Source organism: Diceros bicornis, chromosome 10 (genome assembly GCF_020826845.1).
Source record: "Diceros bicornis minor isolate mBicDic1 chromosome 10, mDicBic1.mat.cur, whole genome shotgun sequence".
In the NCBI taxonomy this organism is placed as follows: domain Eukaryota; kingdom Metazoa; phylum Chordata; class Mammalia; order Perissodactyla; family Rhinocerotidae; genus Diceros; species Diceros bicornis.
The window spans coordinates 59313882-59340361 of NC_080749.1; the positions used below are offsets into that span (position 1 = coordinate 59313882).

General features: G+C 37.8%; 1 protein-coding gene across 1 annotated transcript in view; it reads right to left on the reverse strand.

Annotated features, from left to right (window-relative positions):
• Positions 1 to 26480, reverse strand: part of CCDC141 (coiled-coil domain containing 141) — a 192082-nt gene that overhangs the window by 58651 nt on the left and 106951 nt on the right. Inside the window, exon 8 of the mRNA XM_058549342.1 lies at positions 16135 to 16307. Within this exon, the coding sequence (XP_058405325.1) occupies positions 16135 to 16307 (173 nt within the window). The remainder of the gene's footprint in view (positions 1 to 16134; positions 16308 to 26480) is intronic.

Consider the following 26480-nt stretch of genomic DNA (forward strand, 5'->3'; position numbering starts at 1 on the left):
CGTCCCACACTATTGTGGGAGACCGGAGACACCCTTTTATCCTTACCGCCTGTGCAACGAAGGTCTTTACTGTCTCTGAATATCTTTGGGAGTGAATTCTGTGGATCATGGGGGCTACATCATCTGCGCCCTCACCAGGGACGCCTCTTGCGTCCATGGAAGATTTAGTCTAAGCGTGGAAAGCTACCTCCGGGTCTTTCCTTAAAAAGGCTTATTGGTTCGAGTCACTATTGGAATAAATATACAAATAAAGATCCTACTCGTCAATGGCCAGACGACGGATCCTTTGAATTGGAAAAACTTCTAAATTGGGGGAAAAAAAAAATGTTTTGAGAGCTCTCACATAATTGCTTAATTGGTACCTAAGAATTAAGGCCAGAAAAAAGAAGGGAAAAATTTGACTAGTCTTAAGACCTTGACTCAGGTTACAATTAAATTGAGAACATGTAAAAGTGTAAGTGTTGATAAGATTATAAAGGTTGGAATGTTTGAGCTAATTTTATACAAAGAGGTTACATCAACTTTGCCTGAGTATGTTTTAAAATGTCTGACTGGGAATGCTTCTCTTGTCCAAAGTTAGAAGACCAAGACCTATTGATAAAAATCTTAATGATAACTATGTTTAAAGGTATAAGAAGTGATGAAAATTGCATGAAATTTTGTAGGAAAAAAACTGATGTTATTTCTATTACAGAACTGGTTAACAAAAATAGTAATTTAAATGATGGCTAATTTTATCCAAAGTCTTATGAAGTCTTGTAGGCAATCTAAATAATTATTGGGAATAAGTAACTAAATAGTTGTGATAAAGATGAATGTTGGATGAACTTTAAACAATAATTATGTGTTATGTTGGTTACAGCTTCCAAACTCTTTTTGGTGACTTAAAACTTGAGAGTTTTCTAAGTTTTATGATAAAAATTCTCTGAGTATCATCATTTCCAAATAAGATAAGATATTAGACATTGATTGCTAAATGTACGTTTGTCTACTTTTGGCTTTTCATTACAGGAAAACTAAAAGATGTTTTGGGTCTATTGATAAACATGTGTTTTATTAAAAGATTATACTATAAAGTAACATGTTTCTAGAAGTTATGAAGTGTTTATAAATTTTCCAAGCCACAAGATACTAATGTGAAAGAAAGTTTATAATGGTTTACTTAGTTTTTACTCACAAATTAAGGTTTCTAAAGGTTAAAATTTCTAATTAGTATATGTGATTGAAAATTAAGAAAAATATGTCTGTGTACAAGGAAAGTAAGATATATAAAGAAGGAACAAAGAATGAAAATATTTTGTTTGGTTGGTTAAGAAAGATAAATTTGTCCTCAAGTACTAGAAGGGAAAAGAAAGACATGGGACAAATTCTGAATGTAAAAAGAAAGTTATAGAAGGTTTGTGGAAGAGCAATTCTGGAAAAGGAGTTTTTGCATGGTCAAGTTGGCTAAGATTATAATGAATTTAATTAAGTAAATGAGTTTTAATAGCAGAAGTAAGCTGGTGCAAAATTGAAATTTCTCATAAAACGATAATTTGCTTAAACTTGATAAAGAGGTTATAAAAGATTTTTCTTTCCCTTTGAGTAAGTCTACCTAAAAGACAGAGAAAAAAAAAAAAAACCTGTTAAAATAATTTCCTACGTTCAAAAGACTGAGGTCTCTCTATTAAGGCTTTTTGGACTGTTAATGCTATGTTTGCTTTGACTGTTTATATTTTTGACAAGCTCCACCAAAATTCATATCTTAAATAGTCTTTTTTTAACTTTTATTTCTTTGAGAATTTTCAAAGGGCCCTGGAACTTCTCAAAAAAATTTGCTCTCTTCCTATAAGGGGAAAGATACTAGACTTATTAGCCTTATTCAATATGTTCAATTACATGGAAAGCGTTGTCAGACAAGTGATGATAAGCCTGCTTAGGTGCTATTATGTGGGCAAATGTTATTGATATAGGTGTTTTAAAACTGTATAACATTACCGAAATTCTGATCTGTCCTGGTTATCAGTCATAATTCTGGTTATTATTATTTTAAAGTGTTGTATGTCACAAAATTAACCAAATTTCTCTGTCAATTGCCATTTTGAGGTCTTGTTGTTTACAGACTTATTTCTTTGCACTAATGCTTTTGCAAAATATGTTTCATCTTCAGAGAAGTTCATAAAAAAGACTTTAACACTTACTCTAGAATACAGGTTTCTGACAAACTTTCTGATCATAAAACTGAACTGGGTAAAAAAATTATAGAAATCTGATGGAGAGACTGATAACTTCATAAAGCTGCTAACAAAAAGAGTGGTATCAAGAATGGATTACACAGGACTGAATAAACTGATAAGGATGCTTTTAATTTTTATGATTTTTCATTTGAAGTATTGCTGAATTTTTAATGTTTTGTTTTTTCAGATTTAAGGAAAACTTTTTCTCTTTTCTCCCGAGATAGCTATGACTTATAGCAATTTGGTAAATGATATTTTTTTTAAGTAAAATTAAAATATTTATCTTTTTCTCTCTATCTGATCCCTCCAGGATTTGGAAACTCTTAGTGAGTGAATATTGTTGTTTTTCATGGCAATATAGTTATTTGCATAAGTTCAATAAGAATCTGTTCTCCTTATAACAGGACACAATTGGAAACACTGGGTCTATTACCAAGGTTGTGACTGGAACATCATATTTGCAATATAACCATACAGCTTTTGAGGAATAAAGATTGGACTTTATGGAATAAAGCCACGTGGAAATATTGGCCTGGTACCTTTATGTTCCAAGCAGCACTTACCAGGATAAGTAAAGAATGTCACTTATCTGGCAGGTACAAGGAACCTCAAAATATTTTGGGGGAACCTCGGAAGAGAGGAATTCACCCAAATTTATAGGTATTGCAGACAAAGTCTGATGACAAAATCCTTGGCTTGGCTTTCCTGGCCTCGAGAGACCTTTTAAAGTTCAATGTGAGATTCCTTATAAAAAGTTCCAGCAAAGCAGATTTAAAAGAGCCTATGTGATCAACTGCTATTCTTGCTGTACTTATGTAAATAATTGGGCCAACTCTATTGGAACTAGACTTATTTTGCAAACTAGTTTTAATTTTGCTATCTTAATAAAAATGAGGGTGATTTTAGAGAGAAATTATATTTCAGTAAAAACTATAGTATACATTTGTGGATATTAGATCCTAGTTTTGTTGTCTTTTGAGGTTTTTGTTTTATATCTGTTGACTGAACTGGATCCTGACTTCTTCTAGTCTCCTGAAATATCTGGCTACAGATATCCAAACTAACGTTTTTGATTTTTTTCCATCATTTTCATTTGGAATCACTGAAAACTGAACCTGCCCTTTTTCCTGAAGCCTTACAAACTGAAGCTGATGGACTTGATATAAACTTGAGATGACCTGACGACACCATCTGAGACATTTTAAACTGCAAAAGATGCTTTGACGCTGACATCTAAAATTCTTCTTCACTGGCTGTCCTCTGAACTCAAAAACTGCTTTACAACTTGCTCCAACCATTAACCTTGTTTTTCTTTTATAGAAATGCTTCTATTAAATACTTGATTGCTTGCTTCCACAATATAGGCGTGACCTTGAGAGCCCACCTGCATCACCACCTACCTTCCAAAAGGAACTTAATTGAACTGATCTATTATCAGGACTAAGAAATGTGTTCAGTGAGATGAAACAATCTACCAACTCAGCTTCTGGACTATGAAACTTCTTTAAGTTTCAAAAGGACTGTGAAACTTTTAGTTTCAAAGGCGGGACTGTGGGAGATCAAAATTTGGCCACCCTGAAATATATCTCTTTACTTTGATTGTTTTCTCTGAAGGACATTTGACCTCCCCCACTAACTGCCTAAAGAATTTGACATGGTGGCTCCTTCCTGGAACAGATCTTCCATCTGATGGCTGTAATATAATGTAAAATAGATGTTAGAATAGGAAAGGCACCAACAAGCCCATCTTATCAGAAATTCTGTCTCTCTGGTCACATTCTCTGGATGGTCCTGCGAGGAGTTGCCAGACAAACATTTACATTTATAAGGGAAATCTCCATTTGTAAAGGTATCTCCCTCTCTGTCTTGGGAAGAGGGGGGATGACCTCATTTCTAGAAACTTATCAATGTGGAAGGTGAGGTCTTAAATCTGCATAATAACCTTACTCTTGTTTACTGTGCTTTAGTGGTAATCTCCTGTAATTGACTCCCCCACCCCCAAAATCCTCCTTTGTCATTGGCTGAAAATGATATTTAAGACGAGAATTTCTGCTATTGTGTGGAGAAACGCAGTGTCCCTGCTTTCTCCCATGTATACATGTTATTAAACTTGGTATTATTTTCTCCTGCTAACCTGTCTTGTTGATTATTTGGCCAGCCAGAAGAACCTTAAGGGAAAGGGCAGAGGGAGATTCTCCCTCTTCCCCCGACAGCTGTATCCATTAGATGAAAACCAAGTCATCACCAAGAATTGGGAATCTAATATACTTGTTCGTAAAAAAGAAACCAAGCCTCACCTTGTCATTTTTCACCTGTGCTGGCCTCATGAGAAAAAGAGAAGGGACATGAGAGCTTATAAAATGAAAATGCCTTTAAAACAACAAATGAACTTAGACTTGGACCCCATTTGCTCTGGTCTACAGATAGATTAGCAAGTTTCCTAACCATGTCCAACTTAGGCCTGCTAGCAATGCAAGACAGTGAAAGAACATTGCTGATGGAATGAGCACTTTTTAATTTTTCAACCTATCCCTGAAACAGAGCCTCTCCTACTGTATAAGAAGTTGAAGTCTTTCATTTCCCATCACTCATTTCCTTCAAATCCTAATAAAGATTAACACGATAACTCAAAATTAATTACCCCACAGTTAAAAAAGATCTTGAAACGAGGTACAGATTTCAGTAATTTTACCTCAAATAATTAATTTATGTCTTTGTAAAAATAAATTTAATTACTAATGAAATGAGGGCAAGATCCCGAATGACTGAGAGTTAAAGTAACTTCACAGGAGTGACAATGAAGTTGCTAAAGAGGTGAGAGTTCATCATTATCAGCTTGAGGATCGTGTCAAATGCGCATGGGATTCAAGCGCATCCCGTGGGTACCACTGGAGTCTCAGAGAAGTTTAATTGGGGGGAGAAAACGAAACCACTTTGAGAAATCTTATTTCTGACACATAATGTTCCACAGATGTTACACTTAAAACAATTAGTTTTGCATTTTAATAACTCAGAGACAGTGAAGAGTATAATCAATCAATAAATCAGGAGACTTTTAAAAATAAGTCATGATATTTAAATCCGCAAATTCTGTAAAAGCAGTGTATTGGTAATAATAATAGCATTTTACTAGACTGAGTTTTAGACTTTGAGATATTATATGCTAAAAAAGCAGTTAAATGCCCAGTTGTCCTATATATTATAGGGTCTAAGTGTTCTGTAGAATATGCAAAGCTGGCATGAGAAAGATAAATAAAAAAGAAAAAGTGAAGAAGTGAAAAGAAAGTACAGACAACAAAGTTTGTGAAAGTAAATAGGTAAACATTTTCTAAAAACAATTATTGAGCACTTACTGTGACAAGGCATACATTTTTAACGTTTTAAGCAGTCTCTTTTCTAGTTCATATAACTACCATGTGATCTGGGTATAAGTGTTATCTCTATTTTGTAGATGAGCAAACTGAGGTGTAGCTTGCAAAGTGGCCACTAGAGGGGCATGGCACCTCGTTCAAATTCACGTCTTGAAGGTCCCTCCAGCACAGAGAACGGAAATGGGGACACAAAACCAAATCAAGCATTCCTTCCATAAAAATATTGCTCTTTAGTAACTTATAATTTTAATTTAGATGAATCACAACCAACCAAATAGGATCTCTCTCTCTCTCTCTTTCTGTCTTTGGAAGGCCCATTCATTTTCAATTTTTCAATGACCTAGGAGATTCTATCTCATTTTATGGTGATTTGTGCCTTATCGTGTATATCAATTGCATTGTAAATTCTTTAAGGGAAAGAACAACAGTCTATTCATTCACATACCCTCTGCAGCCCTGAGCACATAGCCTTGTAAGTAGTAGATTAATGCATATGTTCAAATTAAATAAAATACCTTTTGATCAACATTTAAGGGAAGAGAAGACATAGATTTAAGGAACAAGAAGAGCATATGCACAGATAGTTATTGTATAAAAATATTACTAGTAACAGTCTCCAATAGTTTTTAAGCAATGACGACTTTGCCCTTTGCCCTCTTATAGAAGTTTTAGGCTATCTGAAGACTGCTCAATTTCTTCTTTGGTATGGTTTAGCACTTACAGTTAGGTTGATTGACGCTTTCCTCCTCTATTAAAAGCCTTAGAGAGATAGACTGAATTGCCTTGTTCCGCTGTGTATTACTGCCTGTCCACTGTGCACCCCACTCTTACTTGTAGCTTAGACCCCGTGCTAAGTAAGAGAAGTTCTCAATTATCTTGCTTACCCTAGCCAGCTCCTATTTTCCTCTCTCTGTGTCCTCAGCTAGATCATCTCTGTCTGATCGGGCATTAATCTCTTCCCTCTCCTGATTCCCAATTGGAATATACCTGTCATGCTCCTAACCCCAGTCCCGCTCCCATTCCTTCTTAATGAAAACTTAATCTGCAGGTCAGAACCAGCCCTAATTCCATCATTTTCAATTAGAAACTTTAAACACTGATTTCAAACTTTTCTTCTGAACATTTTAAAACATGTATAGCATGAATATTAGCAATTTCCTTGGAGCTTGAAAAAATGGTTTGATCAATGGAAAAATATGACCTCACTCTCTGCCAGCAATTCTTACATGAACTGAAAATAAATTAATAGAGTTCCATCAGTCACCCAGGAATGAGTCCTATTACTTCACAGTAATATTAAATAAATGATGTGACAACAGCTCAGGGCGGACAACAGAAACTTGGTGGAACAAAGCGCCCTGTCATTCTGTTCTGATTCTGAAGACACACTGCTCATGTGCTGCCTGATTGGGTGTGAGAGGGGCTAACAGGGGACTAAATTCTAGATCTAACAATCTGTGGCTCTACAGTTTGCTTTGGAAATACTGATTGACCTTTGGGTTTTCTCTATAAGAATGGATTAGATGGTGCCTGTCTGTAATATGAGCATGAGGTACATCAGAACATTCCTGATGTTGACTTTGACTTTTCCAAGCATTACAGATACTCAAAAACGACAGACTGTGAAGGCTTCTTCAGACGTTTGTTAGAAATTCCATCATGGGAGCATTTTCTCCCCTAACCTTTGAACCAGTAGAGGAGAGGGAAGGGGGAAGAAAAATGATTAAAGATCAGAGACTTCTGGCTCAAAAATAGACTGTTCTATTTGCTGTATGAAAGCAGTTGCCCTGTCTTTGCATCTGTTGCAAACTGGGGCTGGGGGAGGGGAGCAAATCCCCTTAATGTGTTCTAATGATTCTTTCCGGAGAACGGCAAGTTGCTTTCAAACCTTTCATAAATTACTATTGGCAGCCCATCTGGATTAGGAGCTGAACCAGATGGTAAGCACTTGACGGTTTACTCTATCTCATCAGAAGGAATCAGCTGATCTTATTTTTCTTTCTGACTATGGACAAATTGTACTTTGAAAATGAAAAAATTCTTACTTTAGCTTGCTGCTTCTTTTGACAGGGACACAAACAGTGTCCCTTCAAGTTTATGATCTTTATTTGGGGGGAAACAACGGTCACTCTCTGGTTTTCATCCCTACTTTGAAAAACTGCCATTCATACTGTACAAATGAAATGCATGTTTTTACAATAATTTTTTTTCTGACTTAAGTGATACATTGAGAATCCCTCCCCACCAAACAAATATTACACACACACACACACACACACACACCTTTTATATACACATAACAATGAAGAAACAGAAAGTAGTAAGTGGAGCTGAAGCTACAGGGCTCCAGGGTCCTGGTCCAGATGCATGCAGAGATGGCCACAAGTTCCATTCCTATGAGGTCATAGAGACCAAAATATGTCCTATGTGAAGGGTACCATAGCTAGGATTCCATCTGAAATCAGTAACTGAGATGGGGTTCTCCCTCCTTGTGAAAGGAGGTTTAAAAATGCTAGAGACAACTGCTACTGGACCCAGGAATCAGACACAGCAGGGCAGTTAGGTACCACCCCCAACCTGGTTTTCTGGCTGCGTCTCTGAGAGCCATAGTATCTCCATGGGAGCTTGTGCAACCTGATCAAGCAACAGAAGACTGAGTCTGGACTGGAGACCCTGTGAGTTCCGGGGGATGTCATTGCAAAGTTGTTAAGGAGGAAAGAGTCAAGAGAGAGCAAAGCAAGAAGAATAAAGGCAAAGAAAGAACACCTCCCACTCCAGGTGAGAGTATCATCTAAAATTTCAGAACACATGAGGAAAATAAATCCGAAGAAAAGACACTCAATAATCAGGAGATAAATGTACTCTATCTGAAAGGAAAATAAGTAGGGCAATCTGAAAATAACTTTAACATAAAAGTCTGAGATCATCAGAGAGATAAAGGAAAAACCAACAACCATAATAACAGAACAAGAACTCTGAAACAAAAACAGTCAGAAATAAAACAAAATTGGATGTGAAAAAGAGTGTTAGAAATCCTAGAAATGAAAACAACATAGTTGTGAAAACTAAAAAACAAAAAAGTAAAAATAATGAGTGAAAACAAAGGGAAAATTAGCAAAAGAGAAAATTAGTCTGAGGGATTCATTGAGAATGCAATGCAAAGAGCTAAAGGAATGACAAATAGGAAAGACAGTTCAGCAGCAGACTGGGAGGATCCAGCATCCTTCTACTAGGAGTTACAGGAGAAAAGAGAGAGCAAAAGAAAATCCATTTTTAAAGAGATAATTGTTGAAAATTTTCCATGATTAACGACATAAATCCTCAGATAGAAAGGGCACAGCAAGAGCTAAACAAATATTCTCATTTGAGATAATTTGGAAAATATGAAAATATATTTTAATGTGTCTCCTTCCAAAAAGTTTCTCTCTTTGCAGTCCTTCCCCCACCCCAAAGTTAGCATGATGCCGTACATACAATGTGGATCCTACTTGACCTACTTAAGTATATTGTGAGGATACTCTCTGTCTTCAAATATTTCTCAAAAACACTCTTTTGAGAGCCAGCCCTGATGACCTATTGGTTAAAAGTCAGCGATCTCACCCCTTCAGTGGCCCGGGTTCGTATCCCGGTCACAGAACCATACCACTGTCTGTCAGTTGCTCTGCTGTGGCGGTGGCTCACATAGAAGAACTAGGAGGACTTACAACTAGGATACACAATCATGCACTGGGACTTTGGAGGGGAAAAAAAAAAAAAAAGAGGAGGATCGACAACAGATGTTAGCTGAGGGCAAATCCTTCCCTGCAGAAAAAAGAAAACCAGCTGCAGGTCTCACATGAGGGCAAAATCAGCATGCATTCCAAAGGATTTATGTTCTCAAAACAAACCAAAAAAACACTCTTTTGATATTGGCGTAGAATATTCCATAATGTGTTTGCCCTTAAACTATTCGAATATTTCCCTATTTTCTGGGAATACTTGGGTGGTTTTCAGATTTGCATTACCATAACCAGCACTGTGATGAGCATTTTATTCATCAATATGTCCACTCACATCTCGTCCTCTCTCGCTTTTTTGTGTTCTTTTTTCTCTAAGCCCTCTAAACTGAGAGAAGTCCGCCTCAGTCACCCAAGGCACAGATTTCTGACCCTTGAGTCAGGCTTCCTCTGTAGACGCTGCAGTTCCAGACCCTCTTATTCTGGGATCCTTGTGACTTCACATCACATTGTCGGCATCATAAACAAGTAAATTCATATTGTAATGAGTGACTCTAGATATTTTACAAGAACCTAATCTAACTACTCCTAGATTTAATGGAAAGTGTGAACTTTGGGTGCCTTCCATACTAAGAGTTTCAGAGTTATAAAAGTCTTAACAATGTTAACAGGCCCAGATTGCAGTTATGACATTTACTCAACCTCTAAAAAGAACAACTTAATATAGACATGAAAATATTTGGAAAGTGGCTGAGTTAACACTGTCATAAGAACTCAACTTTGTAATTTCCTAAATTTCAGTATCTGACGTTTACCATCTAAATGCACCATCAAACTTTTTTAAAAAAACAGTTATTTTAAGTTCTTAGATGCTTGGTAGAATTCCTACAAAATGCAATCAGAGATGACTCTATTAGGCAAAGGAAATTTCTGTTTTTGTTTCTTTGTTTTGTTTTGTTGGAGGGTGGGGATTGTTTTTGTTTGTTTTCCACTTAAGACCTTTTAAAATTTTTACTATGATAGAAGCTTTTCTTTAATGTCGTACCAGCCCCTTAACATTTCAAATCAAATCACCTAGGATGTAAATACTAAGAAACATAAAAGAGGTTTCCTACATGGTTGACCTTGAGGGCTGACCTCAGGTGATGTCGTGGTCTGGGTGAGGAGATGATGCTGTCACAAGCCAAACAACTAAGGGATGATTCAGAACACTGCAGAATGAAAAGTGAAGCCATGAGATAGAGCTGACAGATACAAAGGAATTCAAAAAGTATTGTGTGGTAGGTATTGATTCTGTTCATCTTGGCTAGAAGATGTAGACCCTTCACCCGCCTTAGATTATCAGATTCAACAATGGTCCTCTCAAGTCTCACTCCTTTACCTGACCTATGCTGATCACAGGAGCTTGAGATTGTGTCTTCCTTCTCTGAAGAGGTGGGCCACTCACTGTCCCCATGGCTTCCTCATGCCTAGAGCACCTTCCTTGATGTGTCATTCCCTGACTGGCTGTCAGTAAGGTTCTGGAGATTCCAGGCCAGGTTTATATATCTTTGATGGCCCTTGAAGTCCAGTGCTGGTATGTCATATGAGATGCTTATATGTACGTTCAATAATTTTTAAATAAACGGAAAGTAAGCAAAATTTCTGCATTCCAGTACTCACTCTACCTCTTACTACCCTGTGAGGGGTAGTAGGACAAGTTATTAAACATCTCTGTGCCTTAGCTTCCTTATCTACCAAACAGGGACAATGATAATAGTAGTACCCATATCACAGGGTGGTTTTGAGGATTATTCGCTAACGTATATAAAGCACACAAGGGGTTGCCATTATTGCCAATGAGCATTTGAACATAGTCTAACTTCCACCTGACTCTTTGATCTTGTTTTATGCCCTTTTCCCCTTGCCGCCCTCTCCTCCGGCCACACAGTACTTCTTTCTTTACTCCTTTGCTGTTGTTCTGACAAGTCCACCCATCTCCCAGCTATTTGCATGGTAGCTCATTCTCCCTAAAGAATTCCTCCCTGACTATGATGTCTAAAAGGTCCCCTCCCCACAGTCACTCTCTATCCCATTTCATAAGAGCATCTCATTTACTGGTTATTTGTTGGTTGACTGTTTCTTCCTACCAAAATATAAATAGCACACAGGCAGACACTTCCCCTATCACATTAGATGCTTGAGAGTACCTGATTTACAAAAGACATGCAATAATATTTTTGGAGTAAACAAATAAATGAATGAATGAACCACGTTCTGTCTGAAGTTCATTACCATTCACACTATCAACCAAGGGAAGTAGAGATAGCCAACGTAAATGAAAATCGTGGAAAGAGAATGCAAACTCCCAATTAGCTCCTGTTTTTATTTCTCTGTAAAACATGAAAATATAAAGAATTACCATTAAAAAAGTAATAATGTGTTAGATCAAAACAGACAATACTTATGGTTATACCAAAGCAAAATATTGTCAGGATGAAATTTATAAGCTTAAATTCACCATAACAAGGTAGAATGAAAACTGGTCAGTCTTTTATACAAGGATGGAAATGGAACCAATACTGAAGCAAGTTGACTTGTAACTCTTAAGTTAACTTTAGCAAACAGGAAAAGGGAAATGAACACTTCATAGGGGATCCTGGTCTTGCTGGGTGTTTGTATGTTTTTGAGTTCTGAACTGGTAGCTACACTGAGAAAAAAAAGAGGTTCCTTGTTTTTGTCCAATTATGGAAAACTTCACTCTCACACAAGGTCTTTGATGCAGCACTCCCAGTCACCACAGCTTCCTGTGGCTTAATAAATGCAGAATTCTGCTTGGTGGCAGGCCACCTCTGGTCTATCTTTAGACTTGTTGCTCAAAGATGATACCAAGCAAGGCCTAGGAAGAGGTGAGGGGGGCTTGAAGCCAGGAGCTTTCAGCTTCACTGTAAGTCTAAGTTCAACCATTAACAGATACTATTAGAGGAAACTTTCAAAACAATTAAGTACAAATGAATGCACTAAAATGCCTTTCAAATTAAAGTGTGTTAAGGTTATGTGACAAATATTGTACTCTGAAAAGATAAACTATTTAACAACGACTCAGAATTATCACCTGATTATAGGGAGGAAATAGAAAGAGAAGGAAACATGTAAATAACCATTATTTATTTTGTGAGGCTGCTCCAACCTCAAAGGTGTTTGATTCCAGGTTAGAAAAACAGTGTGAATCTGTTACTAATAAGGTAGTAATTACAGAAAAATAATGACAAAGGTCTCAGATTTACTAGGAAGCTTCATCTCAGATAAATGTGAACTTCTCAAGTCCTATTTTATTGACTAACAAGAAAAATTAGATCTAAGGGTCTCAAATTCCATCTGCCTCAATACTAAATTTTGCCTTTTACTACCTTAAGATAAACGTTTATCTGCCATATTTCAAGTATAACCTTCCCCAGTTAGTGAAAATGTAATCAGTTGAAACAACCATGTGACTCAGTATTTTGCTTTTAAAGCTCTTTGTATAGAAGGTAAAAAAAAAAGTGAACCAATTGTTTATTGGACACTGTCTATGTGCCAAGAGTGGTGCCATCTCCTTCGATTAAAACAAAAACCTCTATGTAATGTATAGGTCCATTTTACAGATGAGGAAACTGAGGTTCAGAGAAGTGAAGTTTACAAGTCATGGCATTGTTTAGGCCCTCAGAATGCATGAAAGAAAATTCCTTTGATACTAAGTCTTAAGTTTCTTATCCACGCCAGTTTCCCAATGTCTGATAATAGGAACCTTAGTGTTTTGTGTCTCAGTCGTGTGGCTGGCATTTGGAAGTCTAGGAAGCCATTGTGATGTTCAATAACGTGTAATTCTCTGTATTGAAATTTGCGTTCATTTCCATTACCACCATTCTAAACTCCAACAGTGGCTGCAACTTGAAATCCCCTTTTCAGGTTTTGCTTCTTTCCTATGATGGTGACCCAGGTCCCTGAACAGATGAACCGTTAGATGAGAAAGGGAAGCAAGTCCCAAATGGAATGCATGGGATTGAGGTCAGTAGCTACGTGTGGCTCTAGTTTGCGACTGAGATTCTAATGCATTTCAATTCAGTTTTTAACGATTTCTATTCTCCATCTACCTTCTGAATCAAAAGTGTCCTTTGCCAAGTAACAATTTCACTTTATCTTCAGTTCCTCCTGCAAAATGGAAATAGTGTTGATTTGTAAAATACTGTGAAATCACAGGGCAACCAGACACCTTGGTACTACTATGAGAGCTTATATATCTAGGATGTTGCAGAAGCCATACTCCTAATTATTTTTTTAAATCCAGTTACCTAACCATTAATTCAAGTTTCTTGAAATGGTCCCTAACTATGCTTCTTCTATTACGTCTCTGCCTGCAGCCCGAAGAAGAGAACTTACAGATGCCCTTTTGAAAAACAATATATATGTAAAAATTAAGACTAGAACAAGCACAGAAGGCAAAAAGCACGAGACTAGCTAAGTAAATAAACATCTCAACCATTACAATGCGGATGGCCAAACACAGTCACTAAAACCCCAAAAACAGAATGTAATATAAAATAAAAAGCACTTCTCCTCTTATATTTAAGTATTGAAAATAAAGCATTACTGCTTAGGGCAAATAAGATAAAGGTCAGCAGTAATAATTTGTGACCAGCTTTCCAACTCCAGGAGTTGAGCAACAAAACCGAATAGAGAATTTCAAACTCTAGCCGAGAAGCAGGGACCGGATTTACCCTCACGCCTTCAACGACTAGAACAATAGACATCACATATGAACCGGTAGTTCTCAGACACTGAACGGCTGGTAGCACAGGACAGTGATCCCTGAGAGAAGCGAAAGCAATGAGGCGAGCCTTATGATTGCTTCGGCTCACTGCCTGGGAGGTAATTTCCAGACCAAAGCTCAGGGAGCTGGAAGCCAGACAGAGCCCAGAGGTTGTGCTGAGTCGAGGAGACAGAGATCAGACTTTGGGGAGGCCAAGGCTCCTAGACTTTCTGGAGCAGCATGCCAGAGACAGATCTTCAGAGATCTGGGGAGAGGTCTTTGGCTGCCTCCTGATCTACCCAGGTGTAAAAAGAAACTGCCCAAGGCCGGGGAAAGCACCCCAAGTAAAGAGTAGCCTGAAAAAAATATCTGTCTGTGCTTTGAGACCCACTTGCTAAAGTGACGTGGGGCCATTCTCCAATTATAACTGGAGACCTCACCACTTCATCCGGTCACCACGTGATCAGATCAATGTCCAACATGTACCCTGAGTCCAGGCACCACAAGTTCAGGCACCCCACAGGGTATCTTCTGCATGCTCCAAGACATTTATGAATTCTGGAAGACTGGACCTCTAACAGGGGAGGGGAGAAAGGTGCTCTCGTACCCACACTTTGTGACCAGGCAGGGGCACACTGGGGCTCCTGGAGTGGGGTGAATACACCACTGTCTAACACAAGGCTTGGAGCTAAAGTAAAGAAATTTAGTAGCCATGGCTGGTATTGTTAGTTTTTCAAAGGGGAGGGTCACTTGCCCTTCTCACAGCCTGAGCTTTTTGGCTCCGCTGGAAGACCTCGGATTATATCTAATCTAATCTTGGCTTCGCATGGTGCCATAGCAACCATCACAAGCCCTGGTTAAATATCTCAGTCTGCATTCAGACTGTCTTCTGAAAAGAAAATTCTCTAAACCCAGACTTACCAAACCAACACTTTAAACACAGCTAAAATAAAGCAAAATCAGGGTTTAAACAGAAATAAAATAATTTAATCACATTTGACCTATTTCATTTTTCTTCAAATTGAATGTCTTTGAGTTTCAAGGAGGTTGTGGATGTGGAAGATAAAAAACTGGGCTCATCCCCTTTGCACAAATCTTTTTGTCTCTCTCGGTCAAAACATAAGCCCTGCCTTGATTTCTTCCTAGTCGATGTCTGTCCCACCATTTGCTCTGTCATCTCCCTTTCGTCTTCCAATCCCTATTCTTTCGTACGTGTTCCCACTGCATTCTCTTTTTGTTTCTCAAGGTCCTTTTCTCTCCTCATTCCCACCCAACTCTAAGCTCACACTGATACACTCACCGAATGTGCACACACAAACAACCCACCCTAACACACTGGTTAAGAGCATGGGGTCTAGGGTCTATGAACTTGGATTCAAATTCTGGCTCTGCTACTAACTGGCTGTGTGACCTTTCGCAAGTTACTTAACCTCTCTGTGTCTCAGTTACTTATAAAAGGAGAACATTAATAGTATATGCCTCATAGAGTTGCTGTGAGGATTAATGAGATAATACTCCTAAAGCTCCTAGCACAGTGCCTGGCACATGGTAGGCTCTCAATTAAAAAAAAAAGTGAACTATTATTATTATTAATAATGTCACCTTTTACTTGGGGTTTTGCTTGGTGAGCCACCAAGGTCATAAATCAAAGGGAATTCTGGTGCTTTATTTTTTTCCAGAAAGGAAAAAAGGAACAGGGTAGACTCAAGGCTTGTGAATTAAAAGAGAGGAAGAAACCCCATTGAGGCATTAGGAATATGAAAAGCATTGAAAACTAAAGCTCTGTTTTTTCTTTCTGTCCTTTCCCTCTCCCCTCCCAGGAAACTCATAGAAAGAAGCTTTAGCATCTTCAGGTCTTCAGGCCCAGAATACGGCCTCACTTCTGGATGAGCAATGCTGTATTCAGAATCACTGTTGACCAAAATTCAACAGATCCTTTTCAGCCATATCATAATGCAGCAAAATATCAGAAGCATAAAAAAACTCATGCAACTTATTTTTTAACAGGTTGTGGAAACTGTGAAAAAGCTTGTTACACTGAGGAAGAAATCGACTTTACTCACCTGCAGGAGCCTACTTGGCTGATTAAGGCTTGTCCCTTTTGCAAAGCATCGGCTGTGCAGTCTTTAATTTCTCTGTGTAATTCCTCATGCCTCGCTGCCAAGACAGGCAGACTTAAACCCTCTGATTTAAGGAGCTTAAGGTAAGCTTCAATTCTTCCAAGTACATCAAATGCCTGCCAAAGAAAACATACTTTCATTTTCTGCATTTCTAGTTTAAAATCTACATGAATGTGTACATAAAATACTAGAGATTAAACCAGCCTGTTCAATTTATTAGTTTGATCATAACCAAAAACAACAATCTTCGCCATAGAAAACAGCTGTATAGTGTTAAGACTCCGTTTAGGAAACTCAGCATAGTGTAGTTCAGCACAGATAAATGTCAACACCATACAATTACCAACATAGTTTACACTGAGAATGTATCTACACTACACAGTTAAAATGGCATAGAATTCGGAGAGCCAGGTTTATTTTTTGCACATTCTGTACTGTATACAAATAATGAACGAGATATTTTAAAAATATTATGCAGACTTTCATAATCTGAATATATCTGTAATATTCTTCAAAGGAAATTTCCCAACAAATTGCACTTCAAATCTGAAATACTTTAGGGAAATATTCAAGAAATTACTAATGTGCTTTTGCCCTTTGCCTTTCCAAGTATAAGACCTTCCCCTTACTTCAGCCAAGGCATCCATTTGTCTACAGAGAAGATTCGAATTTGGTTCTGAAGCAGTGCAAAGACTAAGACCAAGGTAATATTTAGCTTCTGACATGCAAAATAGGATTATGCAGAAAAATACTGCCTTGCAAACCAAGATATTGTCTTGAGAGAAGATTTTTGAATTCTTTTATTTTCTTCCTTTATTAGCAGACCACCAATCAAGCATGGGGGATTAAGCTTATAGAATTAACACAGAGTAGAGAAGAGCTATCCTTTTGGCCGTTAAGGCTTAGTTGGCATTAAGATGGAGCAGTATATGATATAAAGGCAGTAAAAGAGGACTGTGGTAATATGAGGGAAAAAGAGAGAGAGTAGAGTGCAGCGGTCTTCAAGGTCTCTTGATAGCTCATCTCTAAACTTGGGCCTGGAGAGCAGGAGATGAGTTAGGTAAGCCGAAGAGAATTCAAACGGCAAGGGAGCGCTTGCCACGTTGCCCTTTGGCACTGTTGGAAGAAGCCACCTTACAGGATGCTCATACCAGTCTGAAGAACAGTCCTATTCCAGTAAGCTTGACAGTGCCACAATCAGCAGGGGCCTTGAAGTCTAGCCTTCCTGGGTTGTTGAGCTGGAAGCCAGTGAGCTTGGCAGGGGCCCACCAGGTGGAGTAGGAAGACCCCACAGAAGACTCATGAGAAATGAGAGCCGATGGTCTCATGAGTTTAGTACCACTGAGACCTGAGAGACACCAGAGGAGCACAGCTGAGTTGACGCTGAGGGAACACAGCTGAAGCCAAATGTAGAGGCTACAGCCATGGAGCTATGTAAAAGCATCCATGCTCTTGCACCTGGCTGCCATCTAAGGGAGTGAGTTTTAATGGCAGAATTGGAACTGGACGAAATTGGCATATACAAATAAAATCTCTCAAATACTGTCATATTACTTAGATGCTGATATTCTGTTCTCTCACCAATGTTCCCATGTCTCCTGAATCTGCTCTTTCTGTTTACTTAGAATGTTTAAAACAAAATCATTCCCATTTATTTAGCAGATGATAGGAAGTAATAACAACGATAACTACAGTTTGATGAGAACTGACTATGGGCTCCTTCTGTACTATGTATTTCATGATTACTTTTCATTCAATCAACAAATATTTTTGAATGTCTGTTGTGTTCCAGGCACATTGTCCTTAACGGCTCTGGGAGGGAGCAAGAATTTATCCTCATTACATGACTGGGGAAACTGAGTCTCAGAGAGGTTAAATAAATTGCACAAAGTGATATTTCTACTAAGTGGGAGATTTGGTATTTGCACTCAATTTATCTTGCTCTGAGGCCCCTGCTCTTAAACTCTGGGCTATGGCGCCATGTGGCAAATGATTACTATGGGAGGCTTAAGAAAGAAGGGGTACTTCCAAGAAGCCTGTAAATCTTTGATGTAATTCATGCAGAAGTATAATGATCTACACCTGAAATTTATACAATGTTAGAAACCAATGTTACCACAATAAACAAAAAAAAAAAAAAAGAAAGGGTAATTCCAAGAAGCTGTAAATCTTTGGCGGAAAAGATGAGACTTGAAAACTTTCTCTTTATAAATAAGTATTACCTTTCCTTCTTACAGGTGAGAAAAGGTATAGAGAAAGGTTGAGCAATTTCTCTTATGCTATATAGGAAAGATAACTTTATTAAAGAAATTTTGAACCTGAAGAACTCTTCCTTACCTGATCCTTTTTCTTTCCTGCAGTTGGCAACAGAGCCAAATGCAACAAGATGCTGACGTTAAAAAAGATGATTTGAATTACTTTCTCGATCTTTCTATAACACATTGAAACACCATTTGGCAATAACCACTGTTTCTGGAATTTTGTTTTATATTCTAAATTTTTATTGCTTATTTTGAATAAAGTGGAGTGTCTTGTTAATCAAGGGTTAGTTTTAAAGTTACTGCCTAAAGCAAAATTCTTGTGTAGCCAAAATTATCATGAACTCCCTTAAATCATGCTTAAAGTTTAATATATGTGAACTAGCGCTTACAGTAATACATATTCACATTTAGGATTGAGAGCCACTGAACTAGATAAAGAAAGAAACAAATGGAAAATCTAAATGTAGATGTCAGGGCATTCACTTCTTTCTTCCTTTAAGATAATTCTCAAGTTCCTAGTGTGAGTGAGGAAAGGATGGAGAATTCCAAAGTGCTTTTTCTTGCCCACAAGTTTAACTCCACTCTGTTTTAATATTAAACCATTATAACCTTAAAACATCTCACGTTTGTTGTTGTTTTGAGAATTAAAGAAGAAAAAAATACGAAAGTAACTAAAGCATGATGGTGGACATGTAGTAAGTACTCAGAAAGTATTTTCTGGCTCTAACTCTAAATTCTGATTTTTCAGACACATCTTTGAAAAGTCACTGAGAAGAGCCTGGTCACCTGCTGCCTGTCATTCATCTCACTTGGGCCTTTCCTCTCGTGGCCCCACTGAACGGCTGCCACTGTCATATCCTTGGGCACTGGTCTCATCTTCATAGGAGTTAGATTCTAAAGTCACGTGTACATTAAATGCATGTGTGAGGTGACTCCACCCCCTTCCTGAATAGTATCATAAAAGTGTTATTTCCTAATAGCATGGGCTAACCATTCACTAAAAGGAGAAGGTGGTATATCAAGGGCCTTGATAACCCATAACTTAAAGTCAAAATAGCCAAATTTCCTTCCAGAATGTTTTCTTAAAAAGATCAAAGTGTTAGGAAAGCAATTATTTATGAATTGCTGTTTGTGTCACACTTAAGAGAACTTTGGCAGTAGGAAAGAGGGAGTGATTTCATTCCTTCATTAGCTCAACAAATATATTTTCAAAATATCTGTGTAAGTAAGATGGGCTGGATGCCATCAGAGAGCTTATTCCTTATCCTTAATCCCAACCTAACCCTAATAATCTATAGACACAGAAATAGTTAAATTTCTTGATTTTAAGAGGAGTTTTCTTTCAAGAAGATTATACAGTCTGTGATTGTTTGAACCATATGCAAAGCTCATTTCTCTTATTCCTATGTAGAATTTGATGAGGAATCCATGTGCCAATTCCAGAAATGATCTAAGTATCACTGCTCTCACTTAATCTATCCCCAAAATGGAACTGAGTGTTTTTCTGTTTACCATATCCATAAGGAGCTTGATATACTGGATCCAGCCTGGGAAAAATCTCTTTGTTGCATACATGGTACAGAACAGATTATTTCTGGTAAGAACATGATGCCCCCATATAAACTTCTTTGGAGTTAATAATTCCCCTTTAGTTTTTCTCTTCACATCCTCCTCTTTCCCCAAATTTTGCATGTGCTGGTCAAATAAAAGTTTTATGACTGGAGGAAAAAACAAGGATATAGGCACAAGGATAATATTTTCTCCCTCTGGGTTCTAGCTCTTCTTGACTATTTTATATGGCACCACTGTTCTTAGGTAGATAAGGAGGAGATAAATCAGCTCTTTTAGGCCCTGGTTTGGAAAAGACTAAGGAGTTGCTTGGTTTTGTTCTTTAAGATGCTAATAAAGATCTTTCCTTTTTCTGAACTTGTAAAGTACAGGATTCAAAGCAGGCTGCACCAAATCAAACAGAGATGGTATCAGGACATGACACATTTTATTCTTTTTAACATATCTAGGAGAGTAATAAGTTAAGCAAGAATCATGAGTCATCCAGCATAATTCTTATATCATGCTGTTTCACAAAGATGTTTAATAAGTAATATTGTTTGCTTCTTGACTAATTTGAAGAGCATCAACTTTAAAAAGAAAAAAGAAACCCAAAACACTGCAGAAACTTGAAAATTTCCTTTCACCACTCGAAAGGCTAGAGAATGAGTTTGGTTGGAACCTTTATAATGTCCAAGGACACAAGACTCAACTCAGCTTCTAATTAGAGCACCGAATTCCACTACTGCTGAGAATGAGATTTCCTCTGGGTTCAGTTTTTATAAAGACTGAAAGCTTCTGTTTCCTTAACTACATAACTAAATATCACCTGAGATACCTTATGGTGGCTGATTCTTTTTTTTTTTTTTTTGTGAGGAAGATCAGCCCTGAGCTAACATCCATGCCAATCCTCCTCCTTTTTTTTTTCTCTTTTTCTCCCCAAAGCCCCAGTAGATAGTTGTATGTCTTAGTTGCACATCCAGTGGCTGATTCTTAATTCAGGTCCAGCCCAAATCTGCCCAAGCTTTCAAATGCTGTGTAGGCCAGGGGCAAAAGGTGGATGTGATTTCCAGCTCCCAAAGTTTGCTGCACCCTACTGGTGCTCTTGCTTATTCCTTGCCCCTCCAAGGCTATTGCTGCGGCGCCCCAGAACTCCCCCAGGTTACAAGTGTTACAAGGTGGATTAGTGGTATTAACGAGAGGTGTTTAAAATCATAAGTACCTAAAGCAGGTTTTACCTCACAATCTGAAAAGCTGAAAAAACACTGGAAAAGGAGTTTGGGATTGAAAATGGCATGTATCTGAAGCATTTGATCAGCGAGGGAATGGAGGAAGTTTATGTATTGATCATTCCTTACTTTTTCTGAGAAAAGCCCATCTTAGAAAGGGATAAACTAGACCCATAAGTAGAACTTTAGTCAGCTAGTCACTGTTTATAATTTCTGGTTTCTTTTATCTAAATTGACCTAAATGGTTTAAGGACGATGTTGGGAATATTAACATGGAAAATATCCATTTACAATGTGTAAAGCATTTATTTTAATCATTTATTCAACAAATATTTATTGAGATCTCTGGAGCATGTACTCTGCTATGTGCTGGGGATATGAAAATGAACAAAAGCATGTAAATCATGTTCAAGTGGCTAGTGCAGTGTTAAATGCATATACAATGAAAAAATAATGGCTAGCCCTCAGTGAGTGCTTAGGTGTTTTATGCACTAGTCATGTATGAGCTCATTTAGATAGCTCAATCACTTTGGGAGATACATATAATTATTGTTTCTATTTTATAGATAAGAAAGCCAGCTGTGCAGGGAAGTGAAATAACTGCCCAAGGTCATAGAGCTAATAAATATCTGAGACCAGATTCATACCCAGGCAGCCTGGCTCCAAAATCCACTCTATTATTTTAGAAAAGTGTCATTCTAGCAAATGTTTTTAAATTTTCATTTAATACTCCACAATTCTATTTATTTATTTACACTCCAACTCTATGCTAAAAAGATTTTGTACATTTGTCACCAATTGTAAGAACTTTCATTACTGAATGATATTCCCTGCAGTAGATAAGGGTTGTTAGACCCATTTTAGAAAAGAGAAAACTCAAGCTCAGTGTGTAAATTGATTTGTCGCATGCCCAGTCATTTATTCACTCATTCGACAAAATTTTTTGAACACTAGGTGGCATACAAAGATGACTAAGACATAATTTCTCTCTAAGGAGCACAGAGAAATACTATGGGAACAATAAGAAATAAGCAATTAATGCTGCCTGGAGACCTCAGAGGAGGTGATACGAGTGATGACAAGTCTCTTTATACAGCACTACTCTCCTTCTCAGATATGACAGAGGCTGAGCGTGAAATTTGCGTTCCTTGAGTAATTAAGCTCTCCTCTTTCAAAATGATCTCATCTCAGTTACCGTGGATCAATATAATCTCTAGTGAAAAAGTAATATAGTTGGCCTTGAAACTCCACAGTTTCTGATAGTTCACTGCTTTCAATCATTCACATGATCATTGAGCATCTATTACCTGGAAGGCACTCTTCTAGGTGCTCTGGTGAACACAAAGTGAAATGGACATGCTCCTTACTCTCAAGGAATTTTACCGTAGCAAAAGAAAGTAAATCTACCCAGAAACAGCTATCATACATGGAAGAATATATTTATTGCCAACGGAGACGTGCAACAGTCTGAAATTGTGCATAGAAGGGAAACCAACTAATACATTCATGACTCACACTTAGAAGTCAATTGATCGCTTTATTTTGAAAGATACTTCATGAGTGAGTGACAATAAAATTGAATGTCTTGACTATAAGACTAGCAACTATGGGCTGAGCTGTGGGCTATCAAGAGAAATGTAAAACGTTAAAAGTATTCCTTGTTTTTGATATTTTTTTCTATTATATATATTAACAATTTTATGCTAATCGTTTAGCCATATTTATCAAATATTTGCTATGGTTTAAATAGCCTGTGCCTGAGCTCTAAAACCAAAGGTTTCCAAACCACCCTCTCAGAGAGAACACAGGAGGAGAGTAAATTAAGACATCCTCTGCTTCTACATGAGGAGATTTGCCTCATCATGACTTTTTCAAGTCCTTAATATCTCTGCATATTTAAGAACATGTTCAGCATAAGATAGAAACTTCTTAGCAGCTATTCAAGACCCTTCCTCATCTCCCACCTGTTTCTACCACTCTTGTCTCTCATCACTCTAGGTTTACACCCTACACTCTTGGCAAAATGAATTACCATAGGTTCCAAATACAGCATGAGTCTGTACTGTCCAGCCCTCCCCCAATCCCTTCTTGCCTCAGCCTTCCAAATTTAGCTGAGTGGTCACCTCTCTAGAAAAGCCTTTCTTGACACTTTTTCCCTGGGTCTCTTCTCTGTGTTCCTGAATGCTCTAGCTTACTCTATCATGGCTTTTCCCACAGTGCACAGCACTCCTGTTCCCTTGCCTCGCCTCTAAACTAGACAGAGGGTCTTGAAGACAAGGATTGTATCTTTCACTGCTTTAGCTCAGGTACCCGTATGATGCATGACAACAGCAGGTACACAACATACTAGCTGAATGCAAATGTGGCTGCAGGGAGGGAGCGAAAGCGAGTTGCTTTAGTTCTTTCTAAGAGAAAGGGAAGTTGTTCTGGAAAGGAGAAATCTGAAACAGGCTAATTAAGAATTATGAAACTGAAAGTAATTACACTTTCCTCCGTATCTAGTGACAATTAGCTTAATTTCTTGAATTCATATATATCACCTCAACAAATTCCTTCTGGATAATATTTTTTATGTCCTCTACTTGGACAAATTTCTTCTTCAATCTGTACAACTAGACCATTTTAATCAATTGTTTCCCACATCTGGGCTAAAATGTATCTATTTTGAAAATGGTAGAGTAGTGTACATATAAATGAAAAAAAATGTACCAAACTCCATGCTTAATTATTTTGTTTTCATCTGAAACAATTATGTTGCTGCAGGCATTACTCTTTTGCACTACTATAAACGTCTTGAAAAAGCAACATCATCTTTTTAAAAGACATTAAATGTTCAGCAGTGATGGCAGAAGCAGTAGAAGCTATGACAATTGTTACATTTCAGACTGCTTCCGGTGTATTCCTCTGGCTGCCCCAACTTTTGCTTCACCTTTGCTGTTAGTTTGACCACCCAAGAACCAGACCATGTAGATTTGGCCTCAGTCTCCTCTGCTTGTTTTCCCCAATGAAATCATGTGCCTGCGAATGGAAAGCACAGGATAAGAACCTTTTGACCAGTTGACCGTGTTTTACACCCTTTAGGTTCAATCATCATTGTCATATAAATACAGGCTCACGCTGTTCTGCTCTTGAAACATATTATATATATTTATCTCTATTTGATTCAAACCATATTCCCTAAACAATGATAAATACCTTTTGGGTGATCAATACGTATTAACCAGAGCTTCTTTTTTGTGAACGTACTAGAAATATAATAAATAAGATAATCTATAATCGTGAAAGATAAAAATTCGGGGGGATGAAGATGAGTTACTGTAATAGGTGCTATCTTCGTATTTCACATCATGTCCTCATAACTCTTAGCAACATCTGATAATTAGAGGAACTCTTCTCCAATCAGCTATCATCCAGTGTTGACAGTGAACCCCATTTGTATTTGTTGCTAAGTGATTTAGCAAATAGGTTCACCGAACACAGTAGAGAACTCTAAAACGAAAAGGAAGTATCTCAGGTTCTTGAGTTATCTGCTCAATTCTCACTTAAATCCAGTGGCTGGTTTGAAAAGCATCAACAGCAATACCCCTAAGGTCCTGTGTGCTAACATCGCCACCTACTGCTCATTCCATGTACAAACCACAGCACCTCAAGCCAAAGGCTGTAGATAGTCTCGGAAAGAAACCGTGTAGAGCGTTGGGTAATCATCAACCCCTGGCAGGATTAAAAGGTATTCAGTCTCACTCCTGGAGCCACAGAGCAAAGGCAGTAGAGCACTGTTGTCAATGTGGACAATTAGGTGATAATTATATTCTATGGAATGTCACAAATTGGAAATATATTGGCTTATAGATTTTTGTATGTTTTGTTCTCTCCTGTAGGCACAGTGTTTAGAACAGGGCCTGACACATTGTAGTTGCTCAATAAAAATTTATGAAATAAATGAATCCCTGAAGAAGAAGGGTAATTATTCTCATGAATTTGCCACACTACTTGTTTAGCAACTTCAGTAAAAGGAATTATTGTGACTTTTCTCTAGTAAATAAGAATATCCCCATCTAGAATTGGTAGAGAGAGAGGAGGGAATGAAAATTAAAGAAAAGGGGGGAAAAGGGAAATTTCCAGATGATTGCAACAAAAATACCGGAAACATATGATAAAAATATGGATGAAAAAGGAAATGTCTGTGATATGGAAAGCTTCCTGACAACAGTCCATTCTGCAGATGAGATTATGACATTCATTCTTTTGTATTTTAACAAAATTCAAAAAGAGTAAAAGGTTATTTTTTAAATCGTATATTTTGCTTTTTACTGAGCAAACACTCAAGCTGTCATATTCACTCATTCATATAGCACTCATAACGCTAACATTTTTTCACACTGGTATTTGACACAGAAATTGAAGAATACTGACTTACCTTTAACAAATTTGGAACAAGAAGTTGTCTGCTAAAAAATAATTTTGAAGTGAGTATCTTTTTTTTTTTTTTTTTTGCTGAGGAAGTTTGGCCCTGAGCTAACATCTGTGCCCATCTTGCTTTATTTTATATACATGGCTCGATGAGCGGTCCATAGGTCCCCGAGCATGCAAACTTAACCACTACACCACCAGGCTGGCCCCAAGTATCTATTTGTAGAGTGCTGACTTCTTCTTTCTTGCACAGTGCTAACATCCAGATTTGCATGTGTTGGGAGAGTCTCTAGTGCTCCTACCCATCTTACTGGTATACCAAGAACACCTGAGCCCTCTTTATCTGGGCCATTTCTCATGTTAGGTTTGCAGCCAGCATCCTTCAGGGTTGAGGAAACATCTTCCTCTGAGACAAAGAGCAGGCTTAAGTATTTGCTATAAGACAGTCAATTTCCCAAGTTTAGGATTCCCCTCCTGGATTCCATCTGCATTGCCCCCTGGGAATTGCGGCTTGGGGAACTGATCTGACATGTTGACACTCTGGCTACTGCTTTTGCTGTGAGTAATAAAGTTTTTCAAAACTGATTTGGAAGTCCTGTGTCTTCTGTGAGCATCCATGAAACTGTGACGAGTTATCATGTTAGCTAGAAAGTTGAGTAACATCTCAGACCCCTCACAGCTGTTGGCAGCATGACTTCATCCAGGGATGCGGATGCTCACAATTAGAAAAACCCAGTGCACTGAAGGCACAATAAGGTGAATTTTCAAAAGGAAAATTCAGTGCCTCAGAGATAAATTGATCAAGTAAACTGAAAATACCCCTTCACTAATGTAAACAGAA